Source organism: Pristiophorus japonicus, chromosome 13, assembly GCF_044704955.1.
Source record: "Pristiophorus japonicus isolate sPriJap1 chromosome 13, sPriJap1.hap1, whole genome shotgun sequence".
Classification (NCBI taxonomy): Eukaryota; Metazoa; Chordata; class Chondrichthyes; family Pristiophoridae; genus Pristiophorus; species Pristiophorus japonicus.
The window spans coordinates 32,261,998-32,277,245 of record NC_091989.1 but is presented as its reverse complement, the minus strand read 5'-3'; the positions used below and the strand labels follow the sequence as shown (position 1 = coordinate 32,277,245).

The 15,248-nt window shown below is 42.7% G+C and overlaps 2 protein-coding genes across 10 annotated transcripts in view; one reads left to right on the top strand and one right to left on the bottom strand.

Annotated features, from left to right (window-relative positions):
* slc26a5 (solute carrier family 26 member 5) overlaps positions 1 to 10,438 on the bottom strand; it is a 117,920-nt gene extending 107,482 nt beyond the window's left edge. For 4 of the 6 annotated variants that reach the window (XM_070897319.1, XM_070897323.1, XM_070897322.1 and 1 more), the window contains exon 1: positions 10,316 to 10,438. The gene's annotated coding sequence lies outside the window, so the exon portion shown is untranslated. Of the gene's footprint in view, positions 1 to 1,771; positions 1,841 to 9,947; positions 9,970 to 10,315 lie in introns of those variants that run through there. The other 2 variants (XM_070897321.1, XM_070897320.1) reach the window with 2 other exon arrangements.
* Positions 10,439 to 10,536: 98 nt separating this feature from the next.
* LOC139277977 (kininogen-1-like) overlaps positions 10,537 to 15,248 on the top strand; it is a 58,910-nt gene continuing 54,198 nt past the window's right edge. For 3 of the 4 annotated variants that reach the window (XM_070896623.1, XM_070896621.1, XM_070896620.1), the window contains exon 1: positions 10,537 to 10,697. In XM_070896623.1, the coding sequence (XP_070752724.1) occupies positions 10,605 to 10,697 (93 nt within the window). In that variant the 5' untranslated portion in view covers positions 10,537 to 10,604. Of the gene's footprint in view, positions 10,698 to 13,728; positions 13,863 to 15,248 lie in introns of all 4 variants that reach the window. The other variant, XM_070896622.1, reaches the window with a different exon arrangement.

Sequence of the window (15,248 nt, the reverse complement as noted above, 5' to 3'; positions counted from 1 at the left end):
TGGATGTAGTGTATTTGGACTTCCAGAAGGCATTTGACAAGGTGTCACATAAAAAGGTAATTGCACAAGATAAAAGTTCACGGGGTTGGGGATAATATATTAGCGTGGATAGAGGATTGGCTAACTAACAGAAAACAAAGTCGGGATAAATGGTTCATTCTGGGGGTGGCAGTCACTCGTGGGGTGCCGCAGGGATCAGTGCTGGGACCCCAACTATTTACAATCTATATTAATGACTTGGAAGAAGGGACCGAGTGTAATGTAGCCAAGTTTGCTGATGATACAAAGATGGGAGGAAAAACAATGTATGAGGAGGACAGAAAAAACCTGCAAAAGGACATAGACAGGTTAAGTGAGTGGGCAAATATTTGGCAGATGGAGTATAATGTTGGAAAGTGTGAGGTTATGCACTTTGGCAGAAAAAAAAATCGAAGAGCAAGTTATCATTTAAATGGAGAAAAATTGCAAAGTGCTGCAGTACAGCAGGACCTAGGGGTCCTGGTGCATGAAACACAAAAGGTCAGTATGCAGGCACAGGAAGTGATCAGTAAGGCCAATGGAATTTTGGCCTTTATTGCAAAGGGGATGGAGTATAAAGGCAAGGCTGTCTTGCTACAGTTATACAGGGTATTGGTGAGGCCACACCTAGAATTCTGCGTGAAATTTTGGTTTCCATATTTAAGGAAGGATATACTTGCTTTGGAGGCAATTCAGAGAAGGCTTATTCCAGAGATGAGGGGTTTGATTTATGAAGAACGGCCGAGTAGGTTGGGCCTCTACTCATTGGAATTCAGAAGAATGAGAGGTGATCTTATCGAAACGTATAAGATTATGAGGGGGCTTGACAAGGTGGGTGCAGAGAGAATATTTCCACTGATAGGGGAGACTAGAACTGGGGGCATAATCTTAAAATAAGGGGCTGCCCATTTAAAACTGATGAGGAGGAATTTCATCTGAGGGTTGTAAATCTGTGGAATTCACTGCCTCAGGAAGCTGTGGAAGCTGGGTCATTGAATACATTTAAGACAGAGATAGACAGTTTCTTAACCGACAAGGGATTAAGGGGTTATGGGGAGCGAGCAGGGAAGTGGACCAGAGTCCATGACTGGATCAGCCATGATCATATTAAATGGTGGAGCAGGCGCGAGAGGCCGTATGGCCTACTCCTGCTCCTATTTCTTATGTTCTTATTGGTGGTTGTGAAGGACTATATAAATGCAAGTATTTCTATATTATTCAAGATACGCATTGGGTTTAAAGTAGTTTTGGTAATTCTCCCCAGCACTTGAATAGTTCTACAGGCAGTGCCAGCTTCTGGTACATTACAAATGGCCTTGGTTATGTGCGAGCCTAAACAAGGTGAATATTAGTAGGCTATTGACCATATGTGTATCACTGGTGAGTCCAATTTTATCCTCACTCATGTCCATGCATGATCTTCCAGCAAAAAGGAGGGGTCGAAACACTAGAAAGTGATCTGGAGCAGAATCCCAACTGATTTTTTTCTTCCTAGTCCAATTGCAGATTTCGCCCCCCCCACACCATTACTAGCCTGGCTACGATCAGCTAATATATCTCGAACTTTCTGGTCTCTATGGCCGAGTGCGACCAGACAGAGTAGTTGGGAACTTAGTACTTGGTTTAAAATGGAAAGAAAAGCAGGTAATAGGAACTTAAAAGAACATCCTAACCAGAGCAATCAATTGGAAAGGGACTCAGGTGATTCAGAGATTTAAGTGCTGACATAGCAGAAGCTAAAAATACTCCTCACCTTGCACACATTTTGTTGGAGGCTATCTTTTTCAATAACCACTTGTAGCAGCGCATTACAAGAACAGATGAACTGACCAGTTGCACTTCCAATGTCATGTTTCCTTGATTAAAAGAGAGCGAGAGAATGAGCGCGCTCGAACGAGGGAGGGCGAGAGCGGGAGAGCGCGCGCGAGACACAGAGTAGCAGTTTTGAGATGTGGATTTATGCTCAATAGATTTCAAACCTCTCTGTGGAGGACCCTTGCAAATATTGACACATTCCAGTGGACCCACCTTAACTTCCAAAATATATTGCCACCTACCAAAAAGGAAAACACACACTAGTATGGGCTGGATTTCAACTCAATGGCTTGATCCATAATACCAGCCAGTGCATTTACATTTTTATTTTTGATAAAATTGTATGACAAAATAGCAATCACCTAGACTGAAGAATGCAAAACAATAAGACTTGAAAAATGTTCCTCAGAAACCATTGAGATAAACTTATCCCAGCAGTTTGGTGCATAGTCATGGATAATGCAGAGATTTGGAAAATCGGGGAGCTATGGGACAGACAGTTAGACAATATCCTATTGTAACATGAAGCATCCTTACAAGGGCAGTTGAATTACATAAATTATTGGATGCTTTTTTTCTTCTTCATATTCAATGCTTAAAAAGTTCCAGAAAAATCAGATTCCTGCCCCCCTATCCCCAGACAGACAAAAAAAAAATAACATTTTTAAAGCTGGAAGGATTCAGCACTCTTAATTTCCTTGTCATCCTTTCCTTTACTCTGCAGATTATTCACTTCTCCTTTCAAGACCAGTAATAAAGGTCAACTCATACAACGCAAGAGTCTTGTCAATTTGCCTAATCACTATCCAAGGTAGTAGTAATTACACATCTTATTCAAGCTATTACCAGTTTAATTGACCTATTGGATTTAAATTTGTTCAATAAACTTGCACGGTGTTTACAATGTTGTTTCTTTTTGGGAACACGACCAGATTCTGTTGCTTTCATCAAGATATTGTTTTGAGTTTCTGCTTCTGATATAGGAGAAGCAGGTGGATCTTTCTCCTTGCACTATTTTATAGGTTCTGGAGTGCGAGCCATGTGTTTATTAAAACATTTGGACTTTAAAAAGAACATATAACAGTAAATAGGAATGAGTGACCATAACATGGTTGAATTTCAAATTCAGTTGGAGGGTGAGAAAGTTGGATCTCTAACCAGTGTCCTAAACTTAAACAAAGGAGACTAGAGGAATTCAGCTCATCGAACTTTTTTTCCCCCAAGCAGGGCGGAAGTGGGAGCAGAGCAGAGTGGGCGTCACTCGTGGGGTGGAAGTGAGGGCGGGTTGGAGCCTCCAGCGCTGTCAGTCATCAGTGTCATGCCGATGACATCATCACACTGGCGCGTCAACACGTCTCTCCCCTTCAGTTAAAGGGGAGAGCTGCTGTGAGCTCTGCATCTTTTTAAGTTAGGTCCACTGGACCGCCAGGGAGGATTTCGGCCGGGCCAGCAGCCTGGCACCCAAGAGGCGGGGCCAGGTTGCCTACTGATCGCCCGGCCAACCCTGGGGGCATAATTGCCGGCCCGACCTAGCAGTCAGCCGACAAAAAAAATAAATTGGCGTCGCCAGCTGCGCCACCTCCCCTTTAAATGCAGCCACGCCCCCAACCAACAAGGAGTGCACCGACACAAAAAGCTGTCGGGGGCACAGAGCGGCGGCCGGGAGACTTTTGCAGATGAATTTCCCTCCCGGGGGGGGGGGGGGAGGGGGGTCTCCGTTGTGGTGCATGCTCTGATGACGTCTTTAAGATCACTAAGGAGATCGTACTCAGTAAGATAATGGGATTAAAGTCAGATTAAATCCCCTGGACCTGATGGCTTGCATCCTAGGGTCTTAAGAGAAGTAGCGGCAGGGATTGTGGATGCATTGGTTGTAATTTACCAAAATTCCCTGGATTCTGGGGAGGTCCCAGCAGATTGGAAAACTGCAAATGTAACGCACCTATTTAAAAAAGGAGGCAGACAAAAAGCTATAGACCAGTTAGCCTAACATCTGTGGTTGGGAAAATGTTGCCGTCCAGTATTAAAGAAGCAGTAGCAGGTCATTTGAATAAGCAAAATTCGGTCAGGCAGAGTAAGCATGGATTTATGAATGGGAAGTCATGTTTGACAAATTTGCTGGAATTTTTTGAGGATGTAACGAACAGGGTGGATAAAGGGGAACCAGTGGATGTGGCGTATTTGGACTTCCAGAAGGCATTTGACAAGGTGCCACATAAAAGCTTATTGCACAAGATAAAAGTTCACAGGGTTGGGGGCAATATATTAGCATGGATTGAGGATTGGCTAACTAACAGAAAACAGAGAGTTGGCAAACAATAACTAGTGGGGTGCCACAGGGATCAGTGCTAGGGCCTCAACTATTTACAATCTATATTAATGATTTGGATGAAGGGACCGAGTGTAATGTAACCAGGTTTGCTGATGACACAAAGATGGCTGGGAAAGCAAATTGTGAAGACACAAAAAATCTGCAAAGGGATATAGACAGGCTAAGTGAGTGGGCAAAAATTTGGCAGATGGAGTATAATGTAGGAAAATGCGAAATTATCCACTTTGGCAGAAATTTTTTTTTTTTTTTAATTATAATTTAAATGGAGAAAAATTGCAAAGTGCTTTAGTACAGAGGGACCTGGGGTTCTTGTGCATGAAGCACAAAAGGTTAGTATGCAGGTACAGCAAGTAATCAGGAAGGCAAATGGAATGTTGGCCTTTAGTGCGAGGAGGAGAGAGTATAAAAGCAGAGAAGTCCTGCTACAACTGCACAGGGTATTGGTAAGGCCACACCTGGAGTACTCTGTGCAGTTTTGGTCCTCGTATTTAAGGTTATACTTGCATTGGAGGTTCACTAGGTTGATTTTGGAGATGAGGAGGTTGACTTATGAAGAAAGGTTGAATCTATACTCATTGGAGTTCAGAAGAATGAGAGGTGATCTTATCGAAACATAAGATAATGAGGGGGCTGGACAAGATGGATGCAGAGAGTATATTTCCACTCATAGGGGAAACTGAAACTAGGGGACATAGTCTCAGAATAAGGGGCTGCCCATTTAAAAACTATAAGGAGGAGTTTCTTCTCTCAGAGGGTTGTAAATCTGTGGAATTCACTGCCCCAGAGAGCTGTGGAGGCTAGGTCTTTGAATATATTTAAGGCAGCGATCGACATTGAGCGATAAGGGAATAAAGGGTTATGGGGAGCAGTCAGGGAAGTGGAACTGAGTCTATGATCAGATCGGCCATGATTGTATTAAATGGCAGGGCAGGCTCGAGGGGTCAAATGGCCTACTCCTGCTCCTATTTATTGTGTTCTTGTGTATGAAAACAGATTAAGGGAGTGAAGAAATTTCTTCCCTACCCCTTGATCTTACCCAGCACAAAAGTATTTTGTACAAATGGCACCTTTCTTCTTCTACAGTTGGCTCCAGCTTTTCCACTTGTTATACTCTGGCTTGAAAATATAGGTGTCAGACTGACTAGATATCACAATTGGTTTAAGCAGCACATATTTCACAACACACTGTACAGCAAACAAGTAGATCACCTGAAGAGAGGCACTGACATCTAACTGAAACTTCCGCTATGTTAACTGATTTGTTAAGTCACTGCAGAACACTTTTGGCAGATTTCCAGATTAGATAGTAGTTTTCTTTACCTTCACTTACCCAATTTTAAAACCACTGATACAAAAGGGTGCGGAACATATTGGTTATGTTACTGGATGAGTAATCCAGAGGCCTGGACTAATGATCAGGTGAAGTGAGTTCAAATTCCACAACGGCAGCTGGGAAATTTTAATTCAATTAATTAAATAAATCTGGAATAAAAAGCTAGTTTCAGTAATGGTGACCATGAAACTACTGGATTGTTGAAAAAACCCATCTGGTTCACTAATGTCCTTTAGGGAAGGAAATCTGCCGTCCTTACCCGGTCTGGCCTATACGTGACTCCAGACCCACAGCAGTGTGGTTGACTCTTAACTGCTCTCTGAAATGGCCTAGCAAGTCACTCAGTTTATATTCAATACGGCAGCTCACCACCACCTTCTCAAGGTCAATTAGGGATAGGCAATAAATGCTGGCTTTGCCAATGATGCCCACATCCAATGAATGAATAAAAAGAGATTAATTTCCTGAATTAAAAAATTATATACAATAGCCAGTAACCATCTTATTGTGAAAACTATGTGGCTATGACCTTTTACACCATTTTTAAAAATTATGTACATTGAAAAGTTTACATATTAACCTGTTACAGGAGTCTCGGCAAACATGTGCAAATAATAAATGTGGATTGTTCAGCTTCCCATATTCCTCAATTTCTACCTCTCCTAAACAGTGGCTCCTGCAAGACCATTTGTTGTCTTGCTCGTCTCTGTGTGAAATGCTAGCCTAACCATCAAGTGCTGGCAGACGATTAAACAAGTGGGGGGGGGGTAGCAAACAGTCCCTCAAACCCACCCAACATTCATAAACATGCACTTCAAATCAGGAACAACTTGTATTTATATGGTGCCTTTAACATAGTATAACATCCCAAGGTGCTTCACAGGAGCGTTATCAAACATTTGACACCGAGCCACATAAGGAGATATTAGGGCAGATGGCCAAAAGCTTGGTCAAAGAGGTAGGTTTTAAGGGGCGTCTTAAAAGGAGGAGAGAGAGGTAGAGAGGTGGCGAGGCTTAAGGAGGGAATTCCAGAGCTCGGGGCATTGGCAGCTGAAGTGATTAAAATCGGGGATGCTCAAGAGGCCAGAATTAGAGGAGCACAAAGATCTGAGGGTTGTGGGGCTGGAAGAGATTACAGATATAGGGAGGGGATGAGGCCATGGATGGATTTGAAAACAAGGATAAGAACAAGGAACCCGAGCCAGTCTTCCCTACATGTGCACCCATCCTCCCCCACCCCAACAGCCAAGGCGCACTAAGCTCCCACTATCACTACATATCTACTAACCATTCATGCTTAAGATATAAAAACAAATGGCTGGCAGTTATTCCATCAAATGACTTTAGTGATATAAATCCAAGTAAAACAAACAGTACAAACAGACTGAATTGCTGCCTTGTGAATCAATTGACAAATTTGCTTTTTAACCATTCTGCAGGGGCACTGAAGTACAAGGAGTTCAGCATAGCAAATTAAAAAGCCGGTACTAAGGAAGCTCAGCTGTTAGAACAAATGCAAAAACAGAACAAATGCTTGTGCTCAGTTTATCATTTGCAACTGCGTGACTTTTCCTCATGCCATAAAAATATATGAATACCTCTGAACTATTGCACAAGGACCCATAAATTGGTAGCCCTAACTGGAAAGGAAGTTCTATAAACAACTTTATGCAATAGATTTCTCTTATGCTAGCTGGAGTACAGAAAACATGCAATGATTTGCAGGACCAGAATAAAACTCCAAGTAAGACCTGTTGTGAAAGGAGTTTAATAGTTTAAATGTCTATTGAACTCTTGGCTGGGATCAGTTGGAGTGCAAATGTTGGTTGCACCCACATTAAAGATTGCAGTTAGCAGAGGATGGTTTCGATCCATCGACCTCTTAAATGTCTATTGATGTAGAGGGAATCTATGCCAGCTGTACATAAACACCAATACACCAAGAATAATGATTAGATTAGATCCCGAGAGCCTAGCTCTTAGCTGTGATCCTATTTCAGACACAAAGCTAACTACATCAAACCACATGTCTTGTAAAGCACTTATTTATTTAGTCTCAAAAATGGATTAAAGTTAACTTACTTGGTTAGCATAAATATTATAATACTTAATCAGCACTCAGTTACCTATTTTAATCTGGGATATTATCTTTAGTCAGTAAACCATCGGCTAATGGCATTGAGGAATTCCCTGAATTAGGAATAAAACGGTTCTGCGGAAGGTTATCAACCCTACCTTCCTCTCTTCACAGATCTGCCTGACCTGCTAAGTGTTTCTAGTACTTTGTTTTATTTCAAATTTCCAGAATCTCCAATAATCTGCTGCTTGTTCCCTGGATTAGGATGCAAATTCCCTTTGGTGATCCAGTTACTGGCAGCATTGGGGCTCCTGTTTGGGCAGGATACAAGTCCCACTGCAGTCCAAAAAGTCACTATTTTGATTTCAGTTAGTTTCCCAAACACCTGCAAGCCTCATGTCCCTTTCACTGATAACAACAATCTTCTAGAGAGGCATTATCTACTCTTCCTCATTTTCAACAAATAGGCTTACTTCTACTCAGACATTTGGAAAGATCTGGCTCCCTTTCTTGTTGTCTGCTTTTAGGTTTCTTTAATTATATTTTTGGTGCTTCAATGTTAACTGATTAATTTCCTCCAAGGTTTTTTTTAAAAAAGGAAAAGGAACTCACTTTCCAGTTAGGGCTATCAATTTATAGCTCCTTGTCTGATGGATCAAAAGGTATTATTCTTTTTTTTTTTAAATGGCATGAAAGAAGTTATTCTTGTATAAATGATAAAAGCTGAGCAGATGTATTTGTTCCCCGTTTCATTTGCTCCAGCAACTTGTAACTAAATATAATTAAATACCAAAGCAGTTATATTCTGGCAATCGGTCATCAACCTGAAATATCAACTCTTTTTCTCTCTCCATAGTTGCTGCCTGACCCAAGTATTTCCATTATTTTCATTTCAGATTTCCAGCATCCGTAGTGTACAGTTTACTATGTACTACAATAGACCAAATATTGTATTACTCATCCTCGCTAGTTTATGCACACACAGGCTGAACTCCAGGTCATAGTCGACATATTTACCGGGGCGTATGAAAGCACGGGCCTTACACTAAACATCAGTAAGACAAAGGTCCTCCACCAGCCTGTCCTCGCCGCACAGCACTGCCCCCCAGACATCAAGATCCACGGCGCGGCCCTGGACAATGTGGACCACTTCCCTTATCTCGGGAGTCTCTTATCAAGAAGAGCAGGCATTGACGACGAAATCCAACACTGCCTCCAGTGCGCCAATGCAGCCTTCGGCCGCCCGAGGAAAAGAGTGTTTGAAGACCAGGCCCTCAAAACTGTCACCAGGCTCATGGTCTACAGGCCGTAGTAATAGCCGCCCTCCTGTATGGTTCAGAGACGTGGACCATGTACAGCAGACACCTCAAGTCACTGGAGAAATACCACCAGCAATGTCTCCGCAAGATCCCACAAATCCCCTGGGAGGACAGATGCACAAATATTAGCACTGAATCACTGACCACACTTAATCAGCTCCGCTGGGCAGGCCACATAGTTCGCATGCCAAACACGAGGCTCCCAAAGCAAGCGCTCTACTCAGAACTCGTCCACGGCAAACCATCCAAAGGCAGGCAGAGGAAATGTTACAAGGACACCCTCAAAGTCTCCCTAATAAAGTGCAACATTCCCACTGACACCTGGGAGTCCCTAGCCGAAGACTGCCCTAAGTGGAGGAAGTGCATTCGGGAGGGCACTGAGCTCCTCGAGTATCGTCGCTGAAAGCATACAGCAATCAAGTGCAGGCAGCGGAAGGAGCGTGCAGCACCCTTCCCCTCAACCACTATCTGTCCCTCCTGTGACAGAGACTGTGGCTCTCGTATTAGGCTCTACAGCCACCTAAGAACTCATGATAAGAGTGGAAGCAAGTCTTCCTCGATCCCGAGGGACTGCCTATGATGATGAGTTTATGCTTTATACCACACTGCATTTCCTCTTCTGGGCAGCTCCCATTACCACGCTTGATGTGACGTGAGCTGCCAATTTCTCAAGCCACATGACTGCCTTCCGATATTAAGTTACACTGCGAGTTTCGTGTATTGCACAACAAGTGGACATTTCCACTTTCTCAATTTCCTTGCTTTTGACAGACAAGTATCAAAAATCAGTCAGACTAAACATTCCATATCGTTAATCACAAAACTGAGTTTAAAATAGATAGGCAGCGGGATCAAAATACTTCCAAGATCGAACACATTTAAGTGTCCTTTCCAACTCCATTCCTAATCTGTGATTACAACTGTTCAGCAAAAATATAAAAAGAAATATTAGCATCCTTACTTATTAAAACTGCATCATGTGATTACTAAATAACAAGGTTTAGTAGAGCAGTCTTGACCTCTACACAAGAGAGACTAAAGAAATTCCATCACCTCAGCTCCACACTAAACAGAATCAGCGGTGGATATGCCAAAAATCGGGTGGTCTCTTTAATCCATCTTATTCCATGAGCCAGGAGACTTTCTATTATCCAAAGGAGAGAAACGGATAGATGTCTGGCTCGCTAACCGTTACCGTGCTTCGACCTTCATTCCTAATCTCCCAATTAATAACTGAGCAATAAAGAGCAGGAACGATTTCGGATAAAGCAGCTGATAGCACGGAACCTGAATCCCAGTTCAGAGAGAGAGATGGACCAATGCCGACTGGGAAGATGTGGAGCAGCATTAATGCGCTGCTACCCAAGGACCCGACTCCCGATTACTCCCCGTGACACAGCGGCTCGGTCGCATCGACTCACCTTTCACTCTTTTCCCTCACACAGTTGCTGCTCACGGCCTCCCTCAAGCTCAGAGTCACCTTGCACGTACTACGCCAGCCAAACCTCCATCTTCTCCGGCTTGAGCCGTTTTCCTTCCGAAATCTAATTGGTTCAAAATGCCAATCGGTGATGTCACTGACACGTGCCGCCGAGCCCCAGTCCCGCTCCGCCCTCGCCATCTTAGTAAAGGAGCCGCGAATCCCTGCCGCTGTGTGCGCCTGTGCCAATCCTTCACTCGCTCTGTTGGGGGTTTCAATGGAAGAAAAAGATGAACTCGCATCTCATAACAAAGGCAGTCCCTCGGAATCGAGTCCTTAGGTGGCTGAACAGTCCAATACGAGAGCCACAGTCCCCGTCACAGGTGGGACACATAGTCGTTGTAGGAAAGAACATAAGAACATAAGAATTAGGAACAGGAGTAGGCCATCTAGCCCTTCGAGCCTGCTCCGCCATTCAACAAGATCATGGCTGATCTGGCCGTGGACTCAGCTCCACTTACCCGCCCACTCCCCGTAACTCTTAATTCCCTTATTGGTTAAAAATCTATCTATCTGTGATTTGAATACATTCAATAATTCAATAAAGGGTGAGCGGGACTGATTTGCCACACGCTCTTTCCACTTCCTGCGCTTGTTTTCTGCATGCTCTCGGTGATGAGACTCGAGGTGCTTGGCGCCCTCCCGGATGCACTTTCTTCACTTAGGGTGGTCTTTGGTCAAGGACTCCCAGGTGTCAGTGGGGATGTTGTGCTTTTTCAAGGAGGCTTTCAGGGTGTCCCTGTACCGTTTCCTCTGCCCACCTTTGGCTCATTTGCCGTGAAGGAGCTCCGAGTAGAGCACTTGCTTTGGGAGTCTCGGTGTTTGACATGCGAACGTTGTGGCCTGCCCAGCGGAGCTGATCAAGCATGGTCAGTGCTTCAATGCTGGGGATGTTGGCCTGATTGAGAACACTGATGTTGGTGCGTCTATCCTCTCAGTGGATTTGCAGGATCTTGCGGAGGCAGCACTGGTGGTACTTCTCCAGCGCTTTGAGGTGTCTACTGTATATGGTCCACGTCTCTGAGCCATATAAGAGGGTGGATATCACTGCTGACCTGTAGACCATAAGCTTGGTGCCAGATTTAAGGTCCTGGTCTATAAACATCCTATTCTTCAGGCGACCGAAGGCTGCGCTGGCAAACTGGAGGCAGTGTTGGATCTCGTCGTCGATGACTGCCCTTGCTGATAGTAGGCTCCCGAGGTATGGAAAATAGTCCGCGTTGTCCTATATAGAGCCTTTTACGACCACCAGACGTGCCAAAGCGCTTTACAGCTAATGAAGTACCCTTTTTGAAGTGTAGTCACTGTTATAATGTAGGAAATTGGATATATGTTGGAATGCCAGTGATATGTTGGTGCCTAGTTTTGTAAGAAAGAAAGACTTGGATTTATATGGGGTTTTTCATGACCATTGGATGTCTCAAAGCGCTTTACTGCCAATGAAGTACTTTTGGAGTGTAGTCACTGTTGTAATGTGGGAAACCGGCAGCCAATTGGCACACAGCTAGCTCCCACAAACTACAGTGAGATAAATGTACAGACCATTGATGGGTGGCACAGGGCAAAGGCCAATGCTCCCACATCATCAACACGCTACTCTCCCCGTCCAAATGGAGGGGCCTACTAATAAAATTAGTAATATGTTCAAACTAAAATCGATGTGGAATAAGTCAGAGCCAAAGGACAATTGCTTAGGAAAGAGATGAAAGAAAGATTTGTATTTATACAGCGTTTTTCACAACCTCAGGAATTAAGTAATGAAGTACTTTTTGACGTGTAGTCACTATTGTAATGTAGGAAATGCGGCAGCCAATTTGCGTACAACAAGCTCCCACAAACTACAATGAGATAAATGACCAGATTATCTGTTTGAGATGTTGGTCAAGGGATAAATATTGTCCAGGGCACCGGCCCCTATTCTACTGATCCCCTGATCGTTTACGTCCACTTGAGAGGGAAGACAGAGCCTTGGATTGACATCTCATCGGTGAAAGCAAGTTTTAGCAGACAAGTGATCAAACTCGAGACGTGAAACAGATAGGAATGAAGGTTAAAAGAGACAAATGGAAATGCTATCAGAGAGAAGAGCAGAAGTTCTTCAAGGTGGGCATTCCTGGAAGACAGGTGGCAGTGAATTAAACACTAAAACAAAAGCAAAATACTGCAGATGTTGGAAATCTGGAAATAAACACAGAAAATGCTGGAGCCATAGCAGGTCAGGCAATATCTGTTGAGAGAAACCTCTGTTTCTTTCCACAGATGCTGCCTGACCTGCTGAGTGTTTTCATGATTTTCTGTTTTTATTTTAGATTTCCAGCATCCACGGTATTTTGCTTTTGTATTAGCTTTTCCTAAGACATTTCCCTAGAGATATGCAAAGAGACTTGAAGACAACAGTTCTTCTTATTTTCTCTTGCTCATCTTGCTGGGGATGCAGTGACATCTCTCCCATCTTGAGAAGTAGTGAGTTTCCCTCTGCCTTACCTTGGAGAAACAATGAATTAGTCTCTAATTTTACTTCTCTCTTTTTATGGGAAGCAATAACTTTCTCTTTGATTTTTTCCTCCCCTCCCACCCACCAAGGGGAAACGACTATCTTTCTGATTCTCCCTCATCCTGCAACAAACAATTTCACCCCCCTCCCTCCCTCAACCCAAAATGGAAGGAGTACATCTACTTGTGATTCTGGGCAGGGGTCTTGGTGCTTACGTTGAGTATCCCAAGATATAATCCCCCTCTTCATTATTTTCTTCTTGATGTTTTATTTAATTTTCTGCTTTAACTATTTAATAGTATTGTCTGACCCTTTCAGAAGATCTATGAATTAAATATGCAATTAAAATGATTAACTGAGAGTAAAATTTTTAATCTTGAGATTAAATGCGATTACTTTTATTAATTGCTTGACAGCCCTATTAAAATTGTATTTTATTTTTGAAAAAGCAGGGCAACTTCAGCTAAAGATTGTAAACATTTTTGATCTCATACAAAATTCTGCAAAGTCAGCTCTCTGTATGTCTTTCGATTTGACCCGTTACCAAATTGGCCTAGTAAGCACAAAATATATACACTTGTTGACCTAATGTCAGGATGTTAGTTTACTTACCAAAAAACATGCTAACTCAACAAACCCTTTTGGCACTTAGCCAAACCATGTGCAAAAATCCCTCAGGAAACTCAGTTTGTGGATCTTTGCGGAGCCAAGGGTTCTAAATTTGACATTTCTTTTAATTATTTTATCATCCATTTCTACAAAATAGAATTCATCCTTGAGAATGGCTTGTGGAGTTTTTGTATGTGATTTGCTTTGTTTTTGTCTCGTGCTTTCAGCCACAGTTTCTGTTAATTCTACAGAAGTGTTTACCCGGGTTCCAGTATCTGACCGGGAGGCAAATCTGGCTGTAGATTATGCAGTGAGTGTTTATAACAGGAAGTCTGACAATCCTTACCTTTTTAAACAGAGGCACCTTACAAGTGCCAAATATAAGGTAAGCAATAATTACTCATGTAACTAATGATTACTCATGTAATTAACAATTACCCGTGTAAACTAACAATTACTTGTGTAACCAACAATTACCGTTCAACATATTTTTGAACTACATTAAAGCATAATTTAAAGAGTAACTAATAACTAAAGAGAGTAAATAGTTTAGAAGATTTCAGGCTATGCAGAACAAAACAATGTAATTTCTTTATTGTTTACACGTGTCCAGATTAGATATTTAGCTGTATTAAATTAGCATCAATTTAAACTTGAAAGTAATGCCTGATGAATGGCAATCATTTCTCTGATTCAATTTACTGAATGTACAGTAATGTTCTTAGAACAGCAATCTGTTCTTACAACAGTGAGACCATTCCTGTCTATTATATTAAGATATACTGAATCAGTGAATCAGCCGAACCGAAAACAAAACATCAAGTGATTTCTTCCAGTTTCCAACAATAAGGAACTGTGATATTACAAGTTATTGCAGGTATCTCATTTGAGGTGAATTTTGTTCCTATAATCAAAATAAGAATGAAATTTAAAAAAAAAATTATGTTCTACCTTTTGTGAGCATTTACAAACATTATGGACTAGAATTTCGCCGACTTTGCAACCGGGTTTTTGCCGCGATTTGACCCTCCGCGACGAAAACCTGGTCAGCGGGATCTTCGGGCATCTTTTTATGGCAGCGCTTCCTCGTACCGACAGGGAGAGGTGTGCCGACGTGAAACGACATGCAACGCCACGGATTGCGTTACCGTCGTAATTTCAGCATTCTCTACTACGCCCAGAATACCGACGGGTCAAACCTGCAGTGCAGCCCTGCCAGCAGCGGTAAGTATGAAGACCTGCAAAAAAGGTAAGTTCAAGTTTTTATTTTTTTAAATTATTTTTCAGCGATTTTGTAGGTAAGGGTTTTGTGAATGTTTTTTAGCAATTTTTTTTTTTTTTTTATCCCCCCCTCCCAAGGACTCTCTCGCAGTGCTACCGGCCTTGGAATAAACTTGCCGAAACTCATGGTTTGCGGCGCGAATCCTCGTGCAACGCAGAGTTTACCAAAGTAAAGGCTGAAATTTAGGCCTAAAAACGGTAGCGCAGCGAAAACTGTAATTTTGGCGTAAAACTACCATTTTCGCCGACAACCGAAATTCTAGCCCAAGAAATAGGAGCAGGAGTAGGCCATAAGGCCCCTCGAGCCTGCATCGGCTTTCAATAAGATCATGGATGATCTTCTACCTCAACATCACTTCCTCGCCCGATCCCCATAGCCCCTTGATTCTCTTAGACCCCACAAATCTGTCGATCTCAGCCTTGAATATCATCATCATCATCATCATAGGTGTTATGTTTTTAACCCTTTGTAACTTGCATTACACCTGAC